This window comes from Eriocheir sinensis, unplaced genomic scaffold (assembly GCF_024679095.1).
Source record: "Eriocheir sinensis breed Jianghai 21 unplaced genomic scaffold, ASM2467909v1 Scaffold8, whole genome shotgun sequence".
Taxonomy (NCBI): Eukaryota; Metazoa; Arthropoda; class Malacostraca; order Decapoda; family Varunidae; genus Eriocheir; species Eriocheir sinensis.
This window is the reverse complement of record NW_026112164.1, coordinates 1699180-1720725: the sequence shown is the minus strand read 5'-3', so window position 1 is coordinate 1720725 and position 21546 is coordinate 1699180. Positions and strand designations below refer to the sequence as shown.

Below are 21546 nucleotides of genomic sequence, written 5' to 3'. Positions count from 1 at the left end.
AACAGTGGGTAGGGGAGAGTTAGCGCCTCCTGCTGCACCCCGCAGTCACTGTCCGAGGCCCGGCTAAGGAAAGTTGGTGGGAAACTTAAGACAGTATTCATTTGTCAATCATTTACTAGCATCATAATTCTTTTCATCACTCTCCACTCCCCGTCCTAACCTATCCAAAGATGCCACACCTGACCCAGCCTGGCTTGACCCAGCCTTCAAACTTTCGTTCTACTCAAGCTCATCCCGATGCTGTCCAAATCCCTTGTTTTCTTTTTTCTTTTTTTTACAGCTAAGGAGACAGTTCAAGGGCATAAAGAAAAAGAAAAAAAAACCCCGCTACTCACTGCTCCCGAACAGAGGTCAGAGGAGTGTCCAAAACGAGAGGTCAATTTCGGGAGGAGAGGTGTCCTGATACCCTCCTTTTGAAAGAGTCCAAGTCGTAGGCAGGAGGAAATACAGATGAAGGAAGATTGTTCCTGAGTTTACCAGCGTGAGGGATGAAGGAGTGAAGATGCTGGCTGACTCTTGCATGAGGGGTTTGGACAGTATAGGGATGAACATGAGTAGAAAGTCGTGTGCAGCGGGGCCGCGGAAGGGGGAGAGGCATGCAGTTAACAAGTTCAGAAGAGCAGTCAGCATGAAAATATCGACAGAAGATAGAAAGAGGCAACATGGCTGAGGAATTTGAGAGGTAAAAGACTATCAGTATGAGGAGGAGAGCTGATGAGACGAAGAGCCTTTGACTCCACTCTGTCAAGGAGAGCTGTGTGAGTGGACCCCCCCACACATGAGATGCGTACTCCATACAGAGTGATCCAGCATCTTCATTCTTACATCCCATTCCTAACCTAACCCAGCCTGGCCTGACCCATCCTGCAAACTTTCTTTCTACTCTAGCTCATCCCTATGCTGTCCAAATCCCTAATGCAACAGTAACCAGCATCTTTATTCTTTCCCATCCCCTCACTCCCCTTACCTAACCTAACATACTTGCCACAGCTAACCTAGCCAAGTGTATCCCATCCTCCCCTTTCCTTCCCAACCTAGCCTAGCCAAGCTCCCACACCTAACCCAGCCTAACCCATCCCCCTTCTGTCCCCCTTCCCAACCTAGCCTAGCACAAAACCTTCCCCTCCCCACCCCACACACCAGCAGCAGCAGCAAGGATACACATCTGGAGCCAGGAGTATTTGCATTTGGAGAGTGACTTGATGGCAATGTCAATCCCACACACAACAAGAACCGTGAGCAGCACCACCAGCCAACGCGCCGCGTCCTTCTTCACCACAAATGTGTAGCACTGCGTGCGCTCCTCGTCCAGCCAGGCAGAGTTGACGCACGTGTCGTAGTCCAGGCTCTGCGGACACAAGGCTTGGTTAGGGGGGGAAGAAGCTGAGCAGGAAAGGAACGGGGGAAATTGCCCTAGAAATTCATGAAGTAAAAATTGCCGTAGAAATTCAAAGGTAGCTAAAACAAGCAAACTATCTAGGAAGGGAATAGGGAAAAAAATGCCTCAGAAAATCAAGAATAGGTAAAAATTTACCCTACAAATTAAAGAAGTAAAAATTGCCTTACAAATTAAAGAAGTAAAAATTGCCTCACAAATTCAAGAAGTAGAAATTGCCATAGAAATTCAAGAAGTAGAAATTGCCTTACAAATTCAGGAAGTAAAAATTGCCTTACAAATTAAAGAAGTAAAAATTGCCTCACAAATTAAAGAAGTAAAAATTGCCTCACAAATTCAAGAAGTAAAAATTGCCATAGAAATTCAAGAAGTAGAAATTGCCTTACAAATTCAAGAAGTAAAAATTGCCTTACAAATTAAAGAAGTAAAAATTGCCATAGAAATTCAAAGATAAGTAAAATTGCCTTAGAAATTAAAGAAGTTGAAATTGCCACAGAAATTCAAGAAGTATAAATTGCCTTACAAATTCAAGAAGTAAAAATTGCCATAGAAATTCAAGATAAGTAAAATTGTCGTAGAAATTCAAAGATAAGTAAAATTGCCATAGAAATTCAAGAAGTAAAATTGCCTACAAATTCAAGAAGTAAAAATTGCCTTACAAATTCAAAGATAAGTAAAAATTGCCTTACAAATTCAAGAAGTAAAAATTGCCTTACAAATTCAAAGATAAGTAAAAATTGCCTACAAATTCAAGAAGTAAAATTGCCTTACAAATTCAAGAAGTAAAATTGCCATAGAAATTCAAAGATAAGTAAAAATTGCCTTACAAATTCAAGAAGTAAAAATTGCCTCACAAATTCAAGAAGTAAAAATTGCCCTACAAATTCAAGAAGTAAAAATTGCCCTACAAATTCAAGAAGTAAAAATTGCCTTACAAATTCAAGAAGTAAAAATTTACCCTACAAATTCAAGAAGTAAAAATTGCCTTACAAATTCAAGAAGTAAAAATTGCCTTACAAATTCAAGAAGTAAAAATTGCCTTACAAATTCAAGAAGTAAAAATTGCCTTACAAATTCAAGAAGTAGAAATTGCCTTACAAATTCAGGAAGTAAAAATTGCCTTACAAATTCAAGAAGTAGAAATTGCCTTACAAATTCAGGAAGTAAAAATTGCCTTACAAATTCAAGAAGTAAAAATTGCCTTACAAATTCAAGAAGTAGAAATTGCCTTACAAATTCAAGAAGTAAAAATTGCCGTAAAAATTAACCGAGATGAGTAAAAATTGTCTAAGGAGTTCACGGGTAGATAAACGCTGCCTTAGAAAATAGAAACAGATATAGAAATAGCAAGTTTAGGAGAGGTAGGCAGGGCTGCGTTAGGTGGAAGGAAGCTACTCAGGAAGAGGGAAGGGAAAAATTGTATTAGAAATTCACAGATAAGTAAAAAAATTGCCTAAGAAATTCAAGGAAAGGTCAATGCTGCCTTAGAAAACAGAAACAGAAATAGCAAGTTTAGGAAAGGGAGGCAGGGCTGTGTTAGGGTGGAAGGAAGCTACTCAGGAAGAGGGAAGGGAAAAATTGTATTAGAAATTCACAGAGATAAGTAAAAATTGCCTGAGAATATGAAGGATAGGTAAACGCTGCCTTAGAAAACAAACAGAAATAGCACATTTAGGAAAGGGAGGCAGGGCTGTGTTAGGGTGGAGGGAGGCTGTTCAGGAGGAGGGAAGGGAAAAAAGTGCCTTAGAAACCATTATTTGTTTTATATTTCACAGCACAGGAAGGAAGAGAAGGGGAAACAAAACCATTGATGAAGAGGAGGAAGAAGATGAAGAAAAAAAGTAGAAGCAGAAAAAGATGAAGGGACAGGAGAGGAGAGGTAAAAACTGCCTTAGAAATAATAAAAAGAAGAAGAAAAAGAAGAAGAATATATGGAGTGAAAAATGTCTCACTTTTTTTATGTACTATAGAGTAGTTATTTTGAGAGAGAGAGAGAGAGAGAGAGAGAGAGAGAGAGAGAGAGAGAGAGAGAGAGAGAGAGAGAGAGAGAGAGAGAGAGAGAGAGAGACGACACACACACACACACACACACACACTATAAGAGGAAGTGCTGGGTGAAATAAGGACTTGGAAGGTGGAAAATGAAAAAGCAAATGTAGTCCTTTTAAAGAAGTGATCGAACAACAATTGTAAGAAGACAAGGAAGGGAAGAGAAGGAGGTGGTTAAGGCCTTGAAGAAACATGAGGAGCTGGTGTGAGAGGCGGCAGACAAGACCAAGAGTGTGCTGATGTTTGGCATGAAGGAAAGGAACATAACACACACACCAAGAAGGGAAAAGGAGGAACGGAAATCTGTAAAAGACTTACTTAAGAACTTAAATGATGAAGAATGGCAAAACATTGAGGAGGAGGTGGAGGAAATCTATAGGATGGGTCCCTACATGGAAGGGAAGACCAGGCCAGTTAAAGTGAGATTAAGATCACAGAAGGCAACAGAGGAATTATTGTACAGGACAACTAGGTCAAGGGAAACAGAGGGATGCAAGAAAAAAAAAAAAAAAAAATATATATATATATATATATATATATATATATATATATATATATATATATATATATATATATATATATATATATATATATATATATATATAAAGAAAAATAGAAAGGAAGAAGAAAGGAAGAAATGAAACAAACTTCTAGCAGAGGCAAAAGAAAGGAATAATGTAAAATCTGAAGAGGAAAAAAGAGGTATTTTTTTGGAGAGTTCTGGAAGATCGGGTGAGGAAATGGCACATAAGGGAAAAGCCAAAAGAGAACAGAAGCTAGACGAGATTGCAACTAATAATGGATGTATACGAATGTAGACGGGACACTGTCTAGTAAACTGGATTTACAAGACTACCCACAGGAAAAGGAGCCCAAGATAGTATGCTTAACAGAAACTAAACTAAGTGAAGACATCCAAATAGTGTTTGATAATAACTACAATGTATGGAGGAGAGACAGAAAGGGCAAAGGTGGTGGAGGAGTGATGGTAATGACGAGGAAGGAGGTATTAGTAAAATCAGTCGTATATGGAGAAGGAGAGGCAGAAATAGTGAGTGTTAATCTGGAGAACAAAAACAGAGAAAGGATGACGATTATAGCAACGAATGTACCACCAGGAACTAGCTCATGGAGTAGAGATGAATATGAGGCCATGATTGAGGATACCATTCAGAGTTTAAGTAGACTACTCAAGACAAACAAAAGACTTCTGCTAGGAGGTGATTTTAAGTATAAGGAGGTAAATTGGGAGATTTCTGAAAGTGTAGGTGGTAATACGGCATGGGGGGAAAGGTTTTTAAGATTGACGATGGCAGACTTGATGATGCAATGGGTGAAGGAAAACACAAGATATAGAAGTGACGACGAACCAGCGAGACTGGACCTGGTGTTGACAAAGGGAATGCACTTGATGAGTGAATTAAGGTATGGATGCCCTCTGGGTAAGAGTGACCACGTGATCCTAGAGATGGTAACAGAGGAGGAAGGAGGTGAAGGGGATGAATCCTATAAAAGAAACAGGTTAAACTATAGGAAGGCAGATGCGGAAAACCTCAGGAAGTACAATGGAGAGCTGGACTGGGATGAGTTAAAGAGAACAAGTGAAGTGCAAGAAAAGTATGATATTTTCCTGGAGGCGTATAAACCAGGGGTTATGAAATTTGTACCAGAATACAAACCTGAAGAAAAAGGAAAAAAGGACTGGTTTAATGCAAGGTGTGCTGAGGCAAGAGAAAAGAGACAAAGCTTGGAAAAGATTGAAAAGAAATAAAAACCAAAGGAATAAAGAAGATTTTAAGGTAGCGAGAAATGAATACGTGAAAATAAGGAAGGAAGAAGAGAAGGGATATGAAAAGGATATTGTGGAAGGTGCAAGGAACAACCCAAACTGTTTTACAGATTCATAAATGGAAAGATCACACCAAGGGAAACAATGGAAAGACTGAGCGATGGGAATGTGATAATTGAAGATCCTTAAGACATGACTGAGCAAAACAAAAAGTTCCAGCAAGTCTTTACAATAGAATCAAATTTCAAGTTACCGCACCACCACAACCACACTGATGATTTTACAGTACCGCGCCACCTCTGGCAGACAGTTATATGAGCCTGTTTGCAGATGATGCAAAATTGCTAAGACATATTAGAAACAGTAAAGACTGTGAAATTCTCTAAGATGACCTGAGCAAGATTTGGAAATGGAGTATTTAATGGGAGATAAAATTCAATGTGAAGAAATGTCATGTAATGGAAATGGGAAAGAGTGAAGGGAGACCAAAATGGACATATAAAATGGGAAATGGAGAAATATTAACCCGGCAGCTTCGGCGGACCCCGTTTGGGGCTCGACTCAAAACCCCTAATTCCAGCTAATTGTGGGTGGTGGCGGCATAGCACAACCCACCATGCATGGTCATTGTGGTGGGTGAGTGACCTTGAGGTGGGCTTATTTGTCACAGGTTGTGTTGTAAGGTCATGGCAAAGTGAATTAGCTACCCATACAGTAATCACTTGTTAAATTCTCTAAAACAGACAACAAGCGACTCTCGGCTAGATGCCGCGCGTCACGACTGCTTGTTTTGTAACAAACACTGCCCACAACAATGGAGTATAAGTAAATATTTCAACGGCTTTATGGTCATGAGAGGAGTACTCTGATGTATGTTCCATGCTCTTTTCTTAGTCTCAAAATGCAGTGTAACGTTGCCGTTTCTCGGCCACCTCTCGGCTTTCCCATAGCCGAAGAACACGGGCTAAAGAGAGTTCAAGAAGAGAGAGATCTGGGAGTGACAATACAAGATAATCAACAGCCTGAAAGTCATGTAAATCGGATATTCAGTGATACGTATAATATGGTGAGAAATATAGGATTAGCATTCCACTACATGGACAAGGATATGAAGAAAAAGTTAGTAACCACTGTGATTAGGCCAAAATTGGAATACGCGGAGGCAGTGTGGTCTCCCATAAGAAACACAAAAAAACTAGAAAGAATACAAAGAATGGCAACAAATATGGTTCCAGGGCTGGAGAGATTGACATACAAGGAAAGACTAAAGGAAATGGACCTACCAACACTAGACCAAAGAGGAAAGGGGAGACCTAACACTAATTTATAAATTATTGAGCAAAATGGAAGAAGTAGATAATGAGGAGTTACTACTAAAAGAAGGAATAAACACCAGGAACACAAGAGGACACAGTAAAAAATTTAGGAGAGGAAGATGCTTGGGAGACATAAAGAAAAATAGCTTACCGCAAAGAAATATAGAGGTTTGGAAAAGACTAAGTGAGGATGTAGTATCGGCAAAGAGTGTGCAAAGCTTTAAGGATAAGTTAGACAAATACAGATACGGAGACGGGACCACACGAGCGTAAGCCCAGGCACTGTATAGCCACAACTTGGTAAATACACATAATAACAGCCAATGTCTCCCCTAAAACCAAAGGTTGGAATGAGGCAAGATATAACACTATGCTGGAAGACACAATACGGGCACTGACAGATGAAATAAAAAATAATAAAAAGGTATTATTAACAGGAGACTTAAATTGCAGAGAAATGAAATGGGAAAATTAGACAAGAGAGGGTGGTGAAAATACCTGGGGAAGTAAACTATTGAGGCTGGCAACAGATAACCTGGTGACGCAGTGGGTGCAAGGAGAAACAAGGCTGAGAGGGGATCACCAACCATCAAGACTTGACCTAATTTTCACAAAAAACGTGGAGTTGGATGAAGGAGTCAGTCACGAGTGCCCCTTAGGAAAGAGTGACCATGAACTATTGGAGATGAAAACTTTGGAAGGATGTGAATATTGAGATGAGGCTTATAAGGAAAAAAGGAAAAACTATGTTAGGGCAGATTACGTTGGACTCAAGACTCTTCGGCGGGGTAGACTGGACTGGTATGAAGAGGAGTACTGATATTCAAGAGAAATATGACGTTTTTATGAATATTTACAACAGAGGAACAGAGATATATGTTCCATACTACACAGTAAAAACTAAAGGAGAGAAAACATGGTTTGGATGGAGGTGCGGAACAGCAAGAAGAAATATCAATAAGGTAAGGAGGAATTTAAAGAAAAGACCAAATAAGAACACTAGGGACAAATATAAAAAGCAAGAAATGATTACGTGAAAATAAGGAGAGAGGAGAAAGCTAAATTTGAAAGAAGAATAGTTTTTATATGTAAAGAAGAACCAAAAATGTTTTATAAATTAGTAAACGGGAAGTTGAAAAGAAATGAAGGAGTGGAAAGGATAAAAGAAAAAAATGTATTCTGAAACAACAAAGAAATTGCAAAATATTAAATAAAAAATTCATAAAGTGTTTACGAAAGAAACCGACTTTGACTGGGGCTCAGAAATTGCAATGAAGGGAAATTAAATCTTGTAAAGGTTGAGAAGGGAACTGTTGCACCTGATGAAAACCTTAGAGGAAGGAAAGCTACAGGACGGATGACATCTCCAGTCAAGTGCTAAAAGTGTAGAAATGAATTACTGGAGCCACTTCATGACATAATAACATGCTCTATGAATACAGGAAAAGTGCCCTTAGAGTGGAAGAGAGCGAACATTGTACCAATTTATAAAAGTGGAGATAAAACTGAACCACTAAATTATAGGCCAGTCTCTTTAACAAGTGTAATGTGCAAGATTTGTGAAAGTATAATAAAAAACAATGGGCTGATCATTTAGAAAAGGAAAACATGATAAATGAAGGACAGTTTGGATTTAGAAAAGGGAAATCGTGTGTCACCAACTTACTGTGTTTCTACTCAGGAGCAACAGACAGGGTGCAAGAAAGAGAAGGGTGGGCTGATTGTGTATGTCTCAATTTGAAAAAAGATTTTGACAAGGTTATGCACAAAAGGTTAACCTGGAAACTACAGCAGTGGGGAGGAATGGGCGGAAAGGTTATAGAGTGGATGAAGGATTACTTCACAGGAAGAGAAATGAGGACGGTGATTAGAGAAGAGAAATCAAATTGGAGGAGAGTAGAGAGTGGAGTTCCTCAAGGCTCAGTTCTGGCACCAATAATGTTCATGATATATATAAATGATATGCCGATGGGTATAGAAAGTTATATGAGCCTTTTTGCAGACGATGCAAAGTTAATGAGAAAAGTGAGGACGGAGGAAGACTGTGAGGAGCTGCAAAAAGACTTGGATAGGGTGTACAGATGGAGCCAGTTATGGGAGGTGGAATTTAATGCAAACAAATGCCATGTTATGGAAATGGGGAAAAGTAAAAAAAGACCGAGGAAAACATACAGGATGGGAGGAGACAACTTAAAGGTGGTACATGAAGAAAAGGATTTGGGAGTAACAATGCAAGACACACTATCCCCAGAAAAGCACATAAACAAGCTGTTTGGAAAAACCAAGATGCAAAATATAACAGGAGCTGCCTTGTATAGGCCAACCGGCCTCTTGCAGACTCCTTACATTCTCAAGTTCATTCCATTTTACAGACAAATAAATGATAAAGAATTACAACTAAAATGGTCCCAGAACTCTGGAATATGACGTATGAAGACAGACTGAGGGAGACGGACTTGGCGACACTGGAGCAAAGAAGGGAGAGAGGAGATCTAATCACGCTGTATAAGTTTGATAGAGGTGGATGAGATGATGGATAGGGGATTCTGCCCAGAATATACACAGGGCTAAGAGGAAATGGAAAGAAATTTAACAAAGGAACCTGTTTGAGTGACTTGAAAAAGTAGGTTATAGTTTTCCACATATAAGTGTTAACACATGGAACAGCTTGCAGGAAGAGGTGGTGGAGGCGAGCAGTGTCCAGCAAATGAAGGAAAGGCTGGATGAATGTAGATATGGAGACGGGACTATTAGAGCTTAGCTCGGGCCACCTAGACTACAAATAGCTAAATACACACACACACACACACACACACACACACACATCTATCCTTCCCTCTCTCTTCCTTTTCCTTTCCTACCGTTTCTTTCTTTCCTTTCTCTTTCCCTTCCCTTGAGTCTAGCATGGATCAAACCGTGGGTGAATGAGTCTCCTTCCCTAGTACACACACACACACACACACACACACACGCCGCACACACACGTGGAACAGACTTGATGAGGAGACTGTGTGCAAAACGATTCATGAATTCAAAGCCAAACTGGATAATAAGTTATGGAGACGGGATACACGAGCCTAGTACGGCTCTTTTCCTGTATTTCACAACTATGTAAATACACACACACACACACACACACACACACACACACACACACACACACGGCAGGCTATGGCAGACAGCACCTGTGTGAAGACTGCCGCTGCCCGTGCCTCCGTCATGCGTCCTCCGTGGTGATGGTGTTCAACAGCTCGCCGCCGCCAGGGAACTCCACCACCAGATGAACGTGCAACAGGGTCTCCACCACCTTGAAGAGCCTGCAGTGATGAAATGGTGGTGAGGATGGTGGTGGTGGTGGTGTGGTAGGTGGTAGGTGTGTTACTTAACCACTAGAGCGGAGGTTCTTAAATTTTCTGCTAGTTACTTTTCCCAGAGTTGACGCCCTCTTGGAAATTATTAGCGGCAGCACACCCCAGTTCAAGAGCCAGTGCACTAGAGTACTGGTGTGTTGCAGGTACTCTCTTCACTTATACATCAAGAATAAATATCTAAGTCGTCCCTCAATAACTGTTCTCAAGGTGTCAAGGTTGAAGGCTGTGCCTGCCCAGACTGTGCAATTCCGTGTTGTTCACCACAGACCGTCTCACACACACCCTGCTGCTAATGCGACAATGATGATGATGGTAACTGCAAGACAGCATTTAAAAAAGTTACACCCTGTCTCTGCAAGGAAAAGTTTGGAAAGTTTTGTTTAGTTGGCGCAACATCTGTATCACATGCTGGAGAGACGGAAGGGAAGGAATTATAGGATAAGGAACAGATCAGAGACAGTACAACCCCGATTAATACTCAACCCATTCACTGACAATGATGATGATGGTAACTGCAAGACAGCATTTAAAAGTTACACCTCAGTTTCTGGCAATGTGAAAAGTTTGGAAAGTTTGTTTAGTTTATGCAACATCTGGGTGGTCATATGCTGAGAGACGGAAGGGAAGGAATTATAGGATAAGGGAACAGATCACAGTAGACAGGACACTACCCCCGATTAATACCTGGAAGCCATTCACTGGTGGGTGGAATGGCGTAGGGTAACTGAAACAGCCGCTACCCAAGTTATAAACACCTGCCTCTGGGCAATGTGAAAGTTTTGAAAGTTTTGTTTAGTTATGCAACATCTGTGGTCATATGCTGGAGAGACGGAAGGGGAAGGAATTTGAGCAGGATATGAACAGATCACAGGAGACAGGACACAACCCCTGATTATCACCTGGGAACCCATTCACTGGTGGGTGGACAGGGGTTAGGCACAGTGCCGTTCCAAATTCTTCCACTCCGCTCAGGAATCGAACCTGGGCTCTCCTTGCGGTTGTGAGCCGAGTGTGGCAATGAAAGTTTTGTTTATTGGCGGGCCATCTGTGGTCAGTGATAGTTGGGAGAGACGGGAAGGGAAGGAATTATGACATGGAAAACAGATCTAGAGAGGTGACAACCTCTGATTAATACCTGGAACCCATTCACTGCGGGTGGATAGCGGTATTGGAAGTTTACCCAAATTTTCCACCCGCCCAGAACGAACCGGGCCCTGGTCGTATTGAGGGCAAAATGGGGCAAACACAATATACGTGTAAAATGAAATGCGCACTAATTTATGATCGCAGGAACCAAGGTGTTTCCCTACCGTGACATTACTGACTACTATTTTGGGTCGTTATAAGGCTAAGTATATTATTTTGTCAAGTTGGTCAGAACCATTTGGTTTAGATAATTTTCTTCAAGAAATTGATCATTCTATGTGACTTGCCTTCGTACCGTGACATTACTGACTAGTTATCTTGGGTCGTTATAACAACAGTCGGGCATATTATTTGTCGTGGTTGGTTCAGAAACCATTTGGTTTAGATAATTTTCTTCAAGAAATTCGATCATTCTATGACTTGCTCTGTACCTGACAGTACTGACTAGGTTATCTTGGGTCGTTATAAGGTCAAGTATATATTATTTTGTCGCTGGTTCAGAAACCATTTGGCTTTAGATAATCTTTCTTCAAGAAATTCGATCATTCTATGTGAGACTTGCTCTCTGTACCTGATGCTGGTGCGTCGCCCAGTCGATATGGGGGAGGTTAAAGTCTCCTAATATCAGTGAGTCGCTGTTATTAATTGACTGCCTTAAGACGCTGTACATTTCAAGGTCGTCATCGAGTGATTGCCCGGGAGGCCTGTAAGTGACAGATATATTTAAATTAACTTTTGCAATGTTTACTCGCACGCACAAATGTTCAACGTTACTGTCTCTTGGTGTTTTGTCAGTGGGTTGCAAATAGCTTTTGACATAAAGGGCGACGCCGCCGCCTCTACGGTTTACACGATCTTTGTTGAAGAGTCTGTAGCCATCTATGTTGTATTCGGAACTTAAATCAATATCTGTGGTGTCGATAAATGTTTCAGTTATAGCAATTATGTCAAAATATTGTGTCAGAGCAAGACATCTTAGTTCATCAAATTTGTTTCTTAGGCTACGCGCATTGAAACTAACAATTTCTAAGTTATCTAGAGGCCTGGTAATAGAGGTGGAGGTACTTGCGGGATCACGGTTACGGGTTTGTTGCGATGAATGGCGTCTATTTACACGGGCGGGGTGGAGGGACGTGGCTGAGGGTCGTTTTTTGATCGGGTGTCACGTACTGCATCATGTCGTTGAGGAGCCTTCTGAATCTGGCTGCCTGATGGGAGACAGGTGTAATCCGTCCCTGTGGGAAGAGCTCACTTTGTCCATAGAAATTGTCCCAGGCGTTGAAGAACCCATGTCGCCTCTGCAAAGAGTCTGTAAGCGGTTGTTTAGGCTGAAGGCCCCACTGAAGAAGTCGTCTCCGCCCACGTCCGTGGTAGAACTCCTGAAATCAAAATGTTAGGTATTTAGACTTATACTGCTGGATGATCCTACGGTACTCCTCCAGGAGTTCCTCAGACCGGGTCGTGGTGACGTCGTTCCGTACCTGTGTGTGGATAACAAACAGTGAATCATTAGTAGCCCGGGGAGATTCTCAAGAGTGCAGCAGTGTCGTCGATCCCAGTGACCAGGATAGCAATGGTTCTGTCTTCGACGAGGAACTCTGCCTGCAGAACTCAACCAGGACCTGCTGGCGAATCATGGAATCACCCACCAGGAAGGTGCTCGCCTGCTCGTCCTCCTCCTCCAGAATGGCAAACCTGTTGAAGCAGCAATGAACAGAGATAAATCGCTTGTCTGGCTGGCTTGGCCTCCATTCACGACGGTGAAGCCATCATGGTCGGTGCCGAAAGCACGGCATCCTCCCGTTGCGTGGTGTTGTCCAAGGCTGGTGTCGACGGTACCGCTGAGGGCAAAGGGGCGGTTGGAGAAGGGCGTTTGGGTACCTTACAGCAACGTTAGCCTGATGAATTCCTGCAAGGAGGAAACAGTGCGAGAAAGCTCTCATTATTTTATTCTGACCTGCTTCCATCTTCTTCTGCTCCTGGCTCATCTGAGATGCTATCAGGAGAGAAAGCTCATTATTTGCCCTGGCTTGTCGGCCTTTCTCTTCCTGCTCCTGCAGTCTGGTCTCGAGATGCTGCCTGTGAGAGAAAAGCTCTATTATTTTATTCTGGCCTGCTTCCATCTTCCTCTCTTCCTGCTCCCTGCAGTCTTTGTCTCAAGATGCTGCCTGAGAGACAGTCGACAGATAGCAGAACGCCCTGTAAAAGTGAGCTGAGAAGCTACAAGTACTGCACTTTAGGTGCCATCTCTCGCTCGTTTGCTCGCTCGTCGCTCTGCTCCTGCCTGCCTGCCTGCCCCCCCCCCCCCCTCTCCAGTGTGTGTGTGCCTGTCAATCTTGGTGAACAGAACTCTGACATTATATGTTTTTCTTGAGATCCATCTCTCTCTCTCTCATGTGTGTGTGTGTGCTTGTCACACCTCAGAAATAGAATCCTGACATTATTGTTTTTCTTGCTGAGACATCCACTCTCTCTCTCTGTGTGTGTGAGTGTGTGGGGTCTGTGTGTGTGTGTGTGTGTGTGTTTGTGTGTGTGGCTTGTGTGTGTGTGTGTGTGTGTGTGTGTGTGTGTGTGTGTGTGTGTGTGTGTGTGTGTGTTTGTGTGTGTATTTGTGTGTTTGTGTGTGTGTGTGTGTGTGTGTGTTTGTGTGTGTGTGTGTGTGTGTGTGTGTGTGTGTGTGTGTGTGTGTGTGTGTGTGTTTGTGTGTGTGTGTGTGTGTGTGTGTGTGTTTGTGTGTGTATTTGTGTGTGTTTGTGTGTGTGTGTGTGTGAGCACTTGTGTGTGTGTGTGTGTGTGTGTTTTGTTGTGTGTGTGTGTGTGTGTGTTTGTGTGTGTGTGTGTGTCGTGTTTGTATCATGAGAATTGACCTGTGTGCATTTGTGTGTTTGTGTGTGTGTGTGTGTGTGTGTGTGTGTGTGTGTGTGTGTGTGTGTGTGTGTGTGTGTGTGTGTGTGTGTGTTTGTGTGTGTGTGTGTGTGTGTGTGTTTGTGTGTGTATTTGTGTGTTTGTGTGTGTGTGTGTGTTTGTGTGTGTGTGTGTGTGTGTGTTTTCTGTGTGTGTGTGTGTGTGTGTGTGTGTGTGTGTGTCGGGTTATCATGAGAATTGACTGTTTCTGGTGGATTAGCGCGGTCACTGTACCTTGACCCAGCCTCAGTGCCATTGGAGAACAGAGCTGCCACAGTTTGTGGTATTTATATAAAGTCATTGTTATCATTCCACTAGAACAATATTCAGAGCTTTCCTCTATACATCCTTATTATAATTTTATAAATACATTATTATGAAGTCATTTAGAAGTAGTTCAATAAGACAATAATTGCTGCTAGTACATCTGACAACGCCTAATCAGGGAAATTCCCTGCGCCCCACCAGAACGGACCTGACATTTTGGGAGGGCAGGAAGGCTAATCCTCTAGGGATTTGGTGGTGAGGAGGAGCAGAGAGGTGAGGTGAGCGAGGGTGGGGGGCTTAGTGAGGTGAGGGAAGGGGGGAAGGGTTAATCCTTAGAGGATTTAGAGAGGTGTAGTGAGGAGGAGCAGATCGACTCCTCAGGGAATTCAAAGGGTGTCTGCAAGCACAACGCAAAGGGAAAAAAAACACTCGAGAAACACACGACAAACTCATGCAAGAACACCCGACTACCCATATCACACAAAAACACCAAAACACAACAACACTTGAAACACTCTGAAACCCACATAGAACACTCGAAACAGCCAAATCACATAAAACACCAAACACAACAACACACTTAAAACACTCTGAAACCCACATAGAACACTCAGAAACAGCCAAATCATGCAAAACCACCAGAAACACTCTAAAACCCACGTAGAACACTCAGGAACAGCCAAATCACACACGCAAAACACCAGAAACACAGCAACACACTCAGAAACACTCTGAAACCCACATAGAACACTCAGAAACAAACCAAATCACACAAAAACACCGGAAACACAACAACACACTCAAAACACTCTGAAACCCACATAGAACACTCAGAAACAGCCAAATCACGCAAAACACTGGAAACACAACAACACACTCAAAACACTCTGAAACCCACATAGAACACTCAGAAACAGCCAAATCACACACAAAAACACTGGAAACCAACAACACACTCAAAACACTCTGAAACCCACATAGAACACTCAGAAACAGCCAAATCACACGCAAAAACACCGGAAACACAACAACACACTCAAAACACTCTGAAACCCACATAGAACACTCAGAAACAGCCAAATCACACACAAAACACCGAAACACACAACACACTTCACAAACACTCTGAAACCCACGTAGAACACTCTGAAACAGCCAAATCACACACAAAAACACCAGAAACACAACAACACCTCACAAGAACACTCTGAAAATTGTTTATTCCCACAACATAGAACATATGCCGGAAACAGGAAAATTATAGAAAACAGACCAGGAGATACAACAACACACCCAATTAACACTCTGGTACCCATTCACTGCTGGGTGGACACGTAGGGTATCGGAAAACCGCCAAACCACTCCGCAGAAACACTCTCTTTGGTTGTGAACCAAGTGTACTAACCACTCTCAAGCCCCTGGAGAGAGAGAGAGAGAGAGAGAGAGAGAGAGAGAGAGAGATATATATATATATATGGAAAGTTTTGTTTATTGGGCACAACATGTATGTGTGTGAAGACAGGAGGGAAGAGATTATAACACAGAACAGATGTGAGATAGAACACAAATTAATACCACATTCACTGCTGGGTGGACACGTGAAAAAAAATGATAAATGTTTCCACTCCGGGGAATCGAACCTGGGCTCTTTGGAAATATATGACCAAGTGGGCATCCAAAAACAGGACAGCCCCTGGAGAGACAAATGAAGAGTAAATATATATTGAAAACATTATATATATATATATATATATATATATATATATATATATATATATATATATATATATATATATATATATATATATATATAATAAAAACACACACACACACACACACACTGAAGTTGTGTATGTTGAACTAAGACCTCATCATGGTCAGTGGAGGACTATAACAACACAAGCTAGTGGAAGAAAAATACTAGAATCTGTTGGACAACATGGTGAAAGCGTGAACAAATTAATGATTATGGGAGACTTTAATTGTGAAGAAGTAAGCTGGGAAGACTGGACAGAAGGGGAAGCACGGGGTAATGTGTTACTAAAGCTGATGATGGAGAATACAGTGACAGAGAGCATCAGATTTCACAAGGTATAGTGGACACGAGCCATCCAGCCTGGACTTAGTCTTCACAAATGAAGTAAATGTGATTGAAAACATTGACTATAACCTATCAATTGGAAAAAAGTGGTCATGTGGTGATTCAGTTTGAGATAAAAAGAAAGAGGAAGAAGGAAGAAACAGAACTGGAAGGCATAATTTTAGTAAAACTAACTACACTGAACTGAGGAAATATTTTGAAGGCACAGACTGGTCTAGATTCCAAGAAGCAAGCAGAGTGGAAGAAAAATGGAATATATTATTAGAGATTTGCAATGAGAAGGGGTTAAGAAGTATGTGCCAAAAGTGAAAAGAGAATTGCAGGGGAAAAGAAGGACAGGTTCAACATGAGATGCAAAAGAAGCAAGGAGAGAGAAAGAGGAGGCCTGGAGAAGGTGGAGCAGAGATTGAAACGGCAGAATGTCTGGAAACTATATAAACAAGAAAGAAATGAGGTATATTAGAATTATGCAGAGAGGAAACATTGAATTTTGAAAGGGATATAACAGACAGATGCACAGACCACCAGCTATTTTACAGATTTATAAACGGAAACTAAAACAGCGTGAGGAAATAACAAAATTGAAAGTTAATGGCGAGGTGTATGAGGACGAGTTGGAGATGGCGGAAGAAATGAACAAAGCTTTCAAGAAGTATTCACAAGAGAGAGAGATTCATATATATATATATATATATATATATATATATATATATATATATATATATATATATATATTAAACACACACACACACACACACACATGTAGTTGTGTATGTGCCACCTAAGACCTCATCATGGTCAGTGGAGGACTATAACAACATGCTAGGAGATACTAGAATCTGTTTGGACAACATGGTGAAAGCGTGCAACAAATTAATGATTATGGGAGACTTTAATTGTAAAGAAGTAAGCTGGGAAGACTGGACAACAAGGGGAAGCACGTGGTAATGTGTTACTAAAGCTGATGATGGAGAATACAGTGACCCGGTGGGCATCAGATTTCACAAGGTATAGTGGACAGGACGAGCCATCCAGCCTGGACTTAGTCTTCACAAATGAGGTAAATGTGATTGAAAACATTGACTATAACCAATCAATTGGAAAAAGTGGTCATGTGGTGATTCAGTTTGAGATAAAACAAGAAAGAGGAGAAGTAAGGAAGGAAAGACACAGAACTGGAAGGCATAATTTTAGTAAAACTAACTACACTGAACTGGGGAAATATTTTGAAGGCACAGACTGGTCTAGATTCCAAGAAGCAAGCAGAGTGGAAGAAAAATGGAATATATTATTAGAGATTTGCAATGAAGGGTTAAGAAGTATGTGCCAAAAGTGAAAGAGAATTGCAGGGAAAGAAGGACGGGTTCAACATGAGATGCAAAAGCAAGGGAAAGAAAGAGGAGGCCTGGAGAAGGTGGAGCAGAGTGAAACGGCAGAATGTCCGGGAACTATATAAACAAGAAAGAAATGACTATATTAGAATATGCAGAGAGGAAACACTGAATTTTGAAAGGGATATAATAGACAAATGCACAGACCAACCGAAGCTATTTTACAGATTTATAAACGGGAAACTAAAACAGCGTGAGGAAATAACAAAATTGAAAGTTAATGGCGAGGTGTATGAGGACGAGTTGGAGATAGCGGAAGAAATGAACAAAAGCTTTCAAGAAGTATTCACAAGAGAAAGCGAGTTTGACGTACCAACTGGGCTAGGCCCAAGAGGGCCCTGCCTGTGACACAGAAATCGCAGTGCAGGAGATAACTAGTGAAATGGAGAATCTAGATGTGAGGAAGTCACAGGGTCTTGACAGTGTTTCCAACTGGGTGCTGAAGGCGTGTAGGAATCAACTGGCGGACAAAATACACAAAGTTATAAAGAGATCATTGGCTGAGGGTGTAGTCCCTCTGGACTGGAAAAAAGCTGACACAGTCCCCATCTACAGGAGCGGAAGAAGAGACGACCCACTTAATTATCGACCAGCTTCCCTTACGAGCGTAGTGTCAAAAATATGCAAAAGAACTGTGAAAAGGAAATGGACGAAGCACCGAGAGGAAAATGAAATCATCACAGAAAGACAGTTCTGATTTAGGAAAGGAAGATCATGCCTGACAAACTTGGTGTGTTTCTATTCAAGGGTGACAGATGTTGTGCAGGAGAGATGGATGGGCTGACGCTGTCCACCTGGACTTGAAAAAGGCCTTTGACAAGGTGCCACATAGGAGGTTGATGTGGAAGCTGGAGACGGTGGGTAAATTAGGAGGTGGTCTTCTAAAGTGGATGGAGGATTTTCTGAAGACCAGGATGATGAGAACAACTATTAGAGACAGGAAATCAAGTTGGAAAAATGTCATGAGTGGAGTTCTGCAAGGCTCTGTGTTGGCCCCAATTATGTTTGCAGCATATGTTAATGATATGACAGAAGGAGTGGGTAGCTATATGAGTCTGTTTGCCGATGACGCTAAGATAATGAGAAGAGTGGAAAAAGAGGAGGACTGCTTGCTGCTCCAGAGAGACCTGGACACAGTGTGGGGGTGGAGCAGGAAGTGGAAAATGGAATTTAATACCAAAAAGTGCAGTGTTATTGAATTTGGAAAGAGTGGAATGCAACTAGAGGGACATTATAAGTTGGGTAAGGATAAGTTAGACAGGAAGACAGAAGAAAAAGACCTTGGAGTGATGATCACAGAGAACTTGTCTCCAGAGAGACATGTGAGTAAAATATCAGCTGAGACACAACCTGCTGAGGAACATCAGAGCAGCGTTCACATACCTTGGTGAGGACATGGCAAGGAAATTGACTGTGACCTTAATACGCCCTAGACTAGAATATGCATCAGTGGCTTGGTCGCCATCACTTAAGAAACACGTTAGAAAACTGGAGAGGATACAGAGAGCGGCAACAAAAATGGCACCTAGTCTGAGCGGCCTGCCTTATGAAGAAAGATTGCTGAGGCTGAACCTCCCTACACTGGAAAGTAGAAGAGAAAGAGGAGATTTAATAGCAGTGTATAAGGTGATGAATGGTGTAGAGAAATCTGATAGAGATGACCTCTTGATAAGAGAAGAGAGAAACTTAAGAGGAAATGGAAAACTGTTGAGAAAAGGAATGTGTAGAAGAGACATCAAGAAGAACAGCTTCCCGCAGAGATGTGTGGGGGTCTGGAATGGCCTGGAGAGGGAAGTGGTGCAGGCTAAGTCAATAAGCGCATTTATGGCCACGTTAGATTGAAGTAGTTGGAAAGGCAGGACAGCACCAGCACAGCTCCGTTCCTGTAAATCACAACTTTAGGTAAACTAGGTAAATACACACACACAAATGCTTCCTTCCTTTCCCTTTCCATTCCTCCCTCCCTTCCTCCCTAAACTTACCTCCATGGGGTCGGGGTCGTCGCTGAAGGTCAGGGCTAGTACATAAGAGGGGGGGCACTAGCCAGGTACTCGTGGCAGCAATCTCTTCTGAGTTGGACCACTGCGCTGGGTCCTGAACTAGCAGTCGGGTGATGAGGTTGCTGGCGGGGGCGGAGGTGTGTCCTGGGCTGTCAAAGGTGCCCCCCGCCAGGATGTGTCGTTTCAGCCCTACCACTGTAGAAGCCTGCGGAGTGGTGGTAGTAGTAGTAGTAGTAGTAGTAGTAGTAGTAGTAGTAGTAGAGGTTATGGCAGAGTGTAAGGTTACTGAGGGCAAGTGAAGGGAGACTCAAGTAACCTTAGGAAACTCTATACAAGGACACACACAACACACAGAACCAGAGAATTAGAATTGTAAACAGAATCCCATTGACGAGTATCAGAGGTTATGGCAGAGTGTAAGGTTACTGAGGGCAAGTGAAGGGAGACTCAAATAACCTTAGGAGACTCTATACAAGAACACACACAACACACAGAACCAGAGAATTAGAATTGTAAACGGAATCCCACTGAGCAGCAGCAGCATAAGAATGCCTGGGAGCAGCACAGAGAGCAGAAAATAAGTTAATCAATGTAAAAAGCAGTTAATATAGTGAAATGAGTAGAGGTCCAGGAAGTTATAAGGCTAACTGTAATAGTATATCTCTTATAACAAAACCAGCAATATTATTATTATTATTATTAGTAGTAGTAGTAGTAGCACAATAATACTAGTAATATTCTGTATACAAGGAATGGTGAGCCTGCTTCCTAAGACATACAAAGTGTGTTGGCGTACCTGTCAGTGCCTCTGAGGGAAGATATTTGACGTGTCTGAGTCGTCACTGAACCTGTCCAGCACGGCCTTGATAGGAGTGTGGAGTGACCTAAAAAATTGACCATAGGTAACATGTAGGCATATTGCACACACACACACACACACACACACACACAGGGCAAAACATTGTTCCTTATCACAGTTTACTGCATGCTGGGGTCACACATTTTGGCAGAAGTCCTTGACCTTACCCTCCTTGACCTTGCCTGCTGCTGCTGCTGATCTCAGGGAGAGAGAGATTTACACAGATATTCAAACCACACACACACACCTTATGGTCCACACTGGGCGGTCTGCCCTTAAACCTGCCCTCAGTGAAATTATATTAATCAAATGGCACCAAGACTTTGCATTTCTACTTTAGTGATACTGAGGTGAAGGAAGTGTTGGTCAAGCTTGTTTTTAAGGGGAAAAGAGAGAGAGAGAGAGAGAGAGAGAGAGAGAGAGAGACAGAGAATAAATAGAACCATGAAGAAAAAGATGCAATTGAAATTGAAATGACCCACGATGACCCAGAGAGATGCAGGGGTCAGGCCACAGAAAAAGAGCAAGTTTGGAGCACTACAATTACCGAGAGAGATGCAGGGGTCAGGCCACCGAAAAAGAGCTAGTGTGGAGCACTACAATGACCCAGAGATGCAGCGGTCAGGCCACAGAAACAGAGCAAGTGTGGAGCACTACCATGACCCAGAGAGATGCAGGGGTCAGGCCACAGAAAAAGAGCAAGTTTGGAGCACTACAATGACCCAGAGAGATGCAGGGGTCAGGCCACAGAAAAAGAGCAAGTTTGGAGCACTACAATGACCCAGAGAGATGCACGGGTCAGGCCACAGAAAAGAGCAAGTTTGGAGCACTGCAATGACCCAGAGAAATGCAGGGGTCAGGCCACAGAAATAGAACAAGTTTGGAGCACTACAATGACCCAGAGAGATGCAGGGGTCTGGCCACAGAAAAGAGCAAGTTTGGAGCACTACAATGACC

General features: G+C 42.2%; 1 protein-coding gene across 1 annotated transcript; it reads right to left on the bottom strand.

Annotated features, from left to right (window-relative positions):
- Positions 1–45: 45 nt before the first annotated feature.
- LOC126994464 (uncharacterized) lies at positions 46–20868 on the bottom strand. The gene is made up of 5 exons (XM_050853777.1): positions 20527–20868; positions 19713–19935; positions 9736–9867; positions 1139–1348; positions 46–63 (listed from the first exon to the last, which is right to left on the bottom strand). Exons 2-5 carry the CDS (start codon positions 19716–19718, stop codon positions 46–48), a joined length of 366 nt encoding a protein of 121 aa, XP_050709734.1. The 5' UTR covers positions 19719–19935; positions 20527–20868.
- Between the last annotated feature and the right edge of the window lie 678 nt (positions 20869–21546).

Excerpts from the sequence above, each read along its gene's own strand:
- LOC126994464 (XM_050853777.1), bottom strand. Across the intron at positions 1,349-9,735 it reads CAGCGGCAGTCTTCACACAG|AGCCTGGACTACGACACGTG; the intron begins GTGCTGTCTGCC and ends TTGTGTCCGCAG.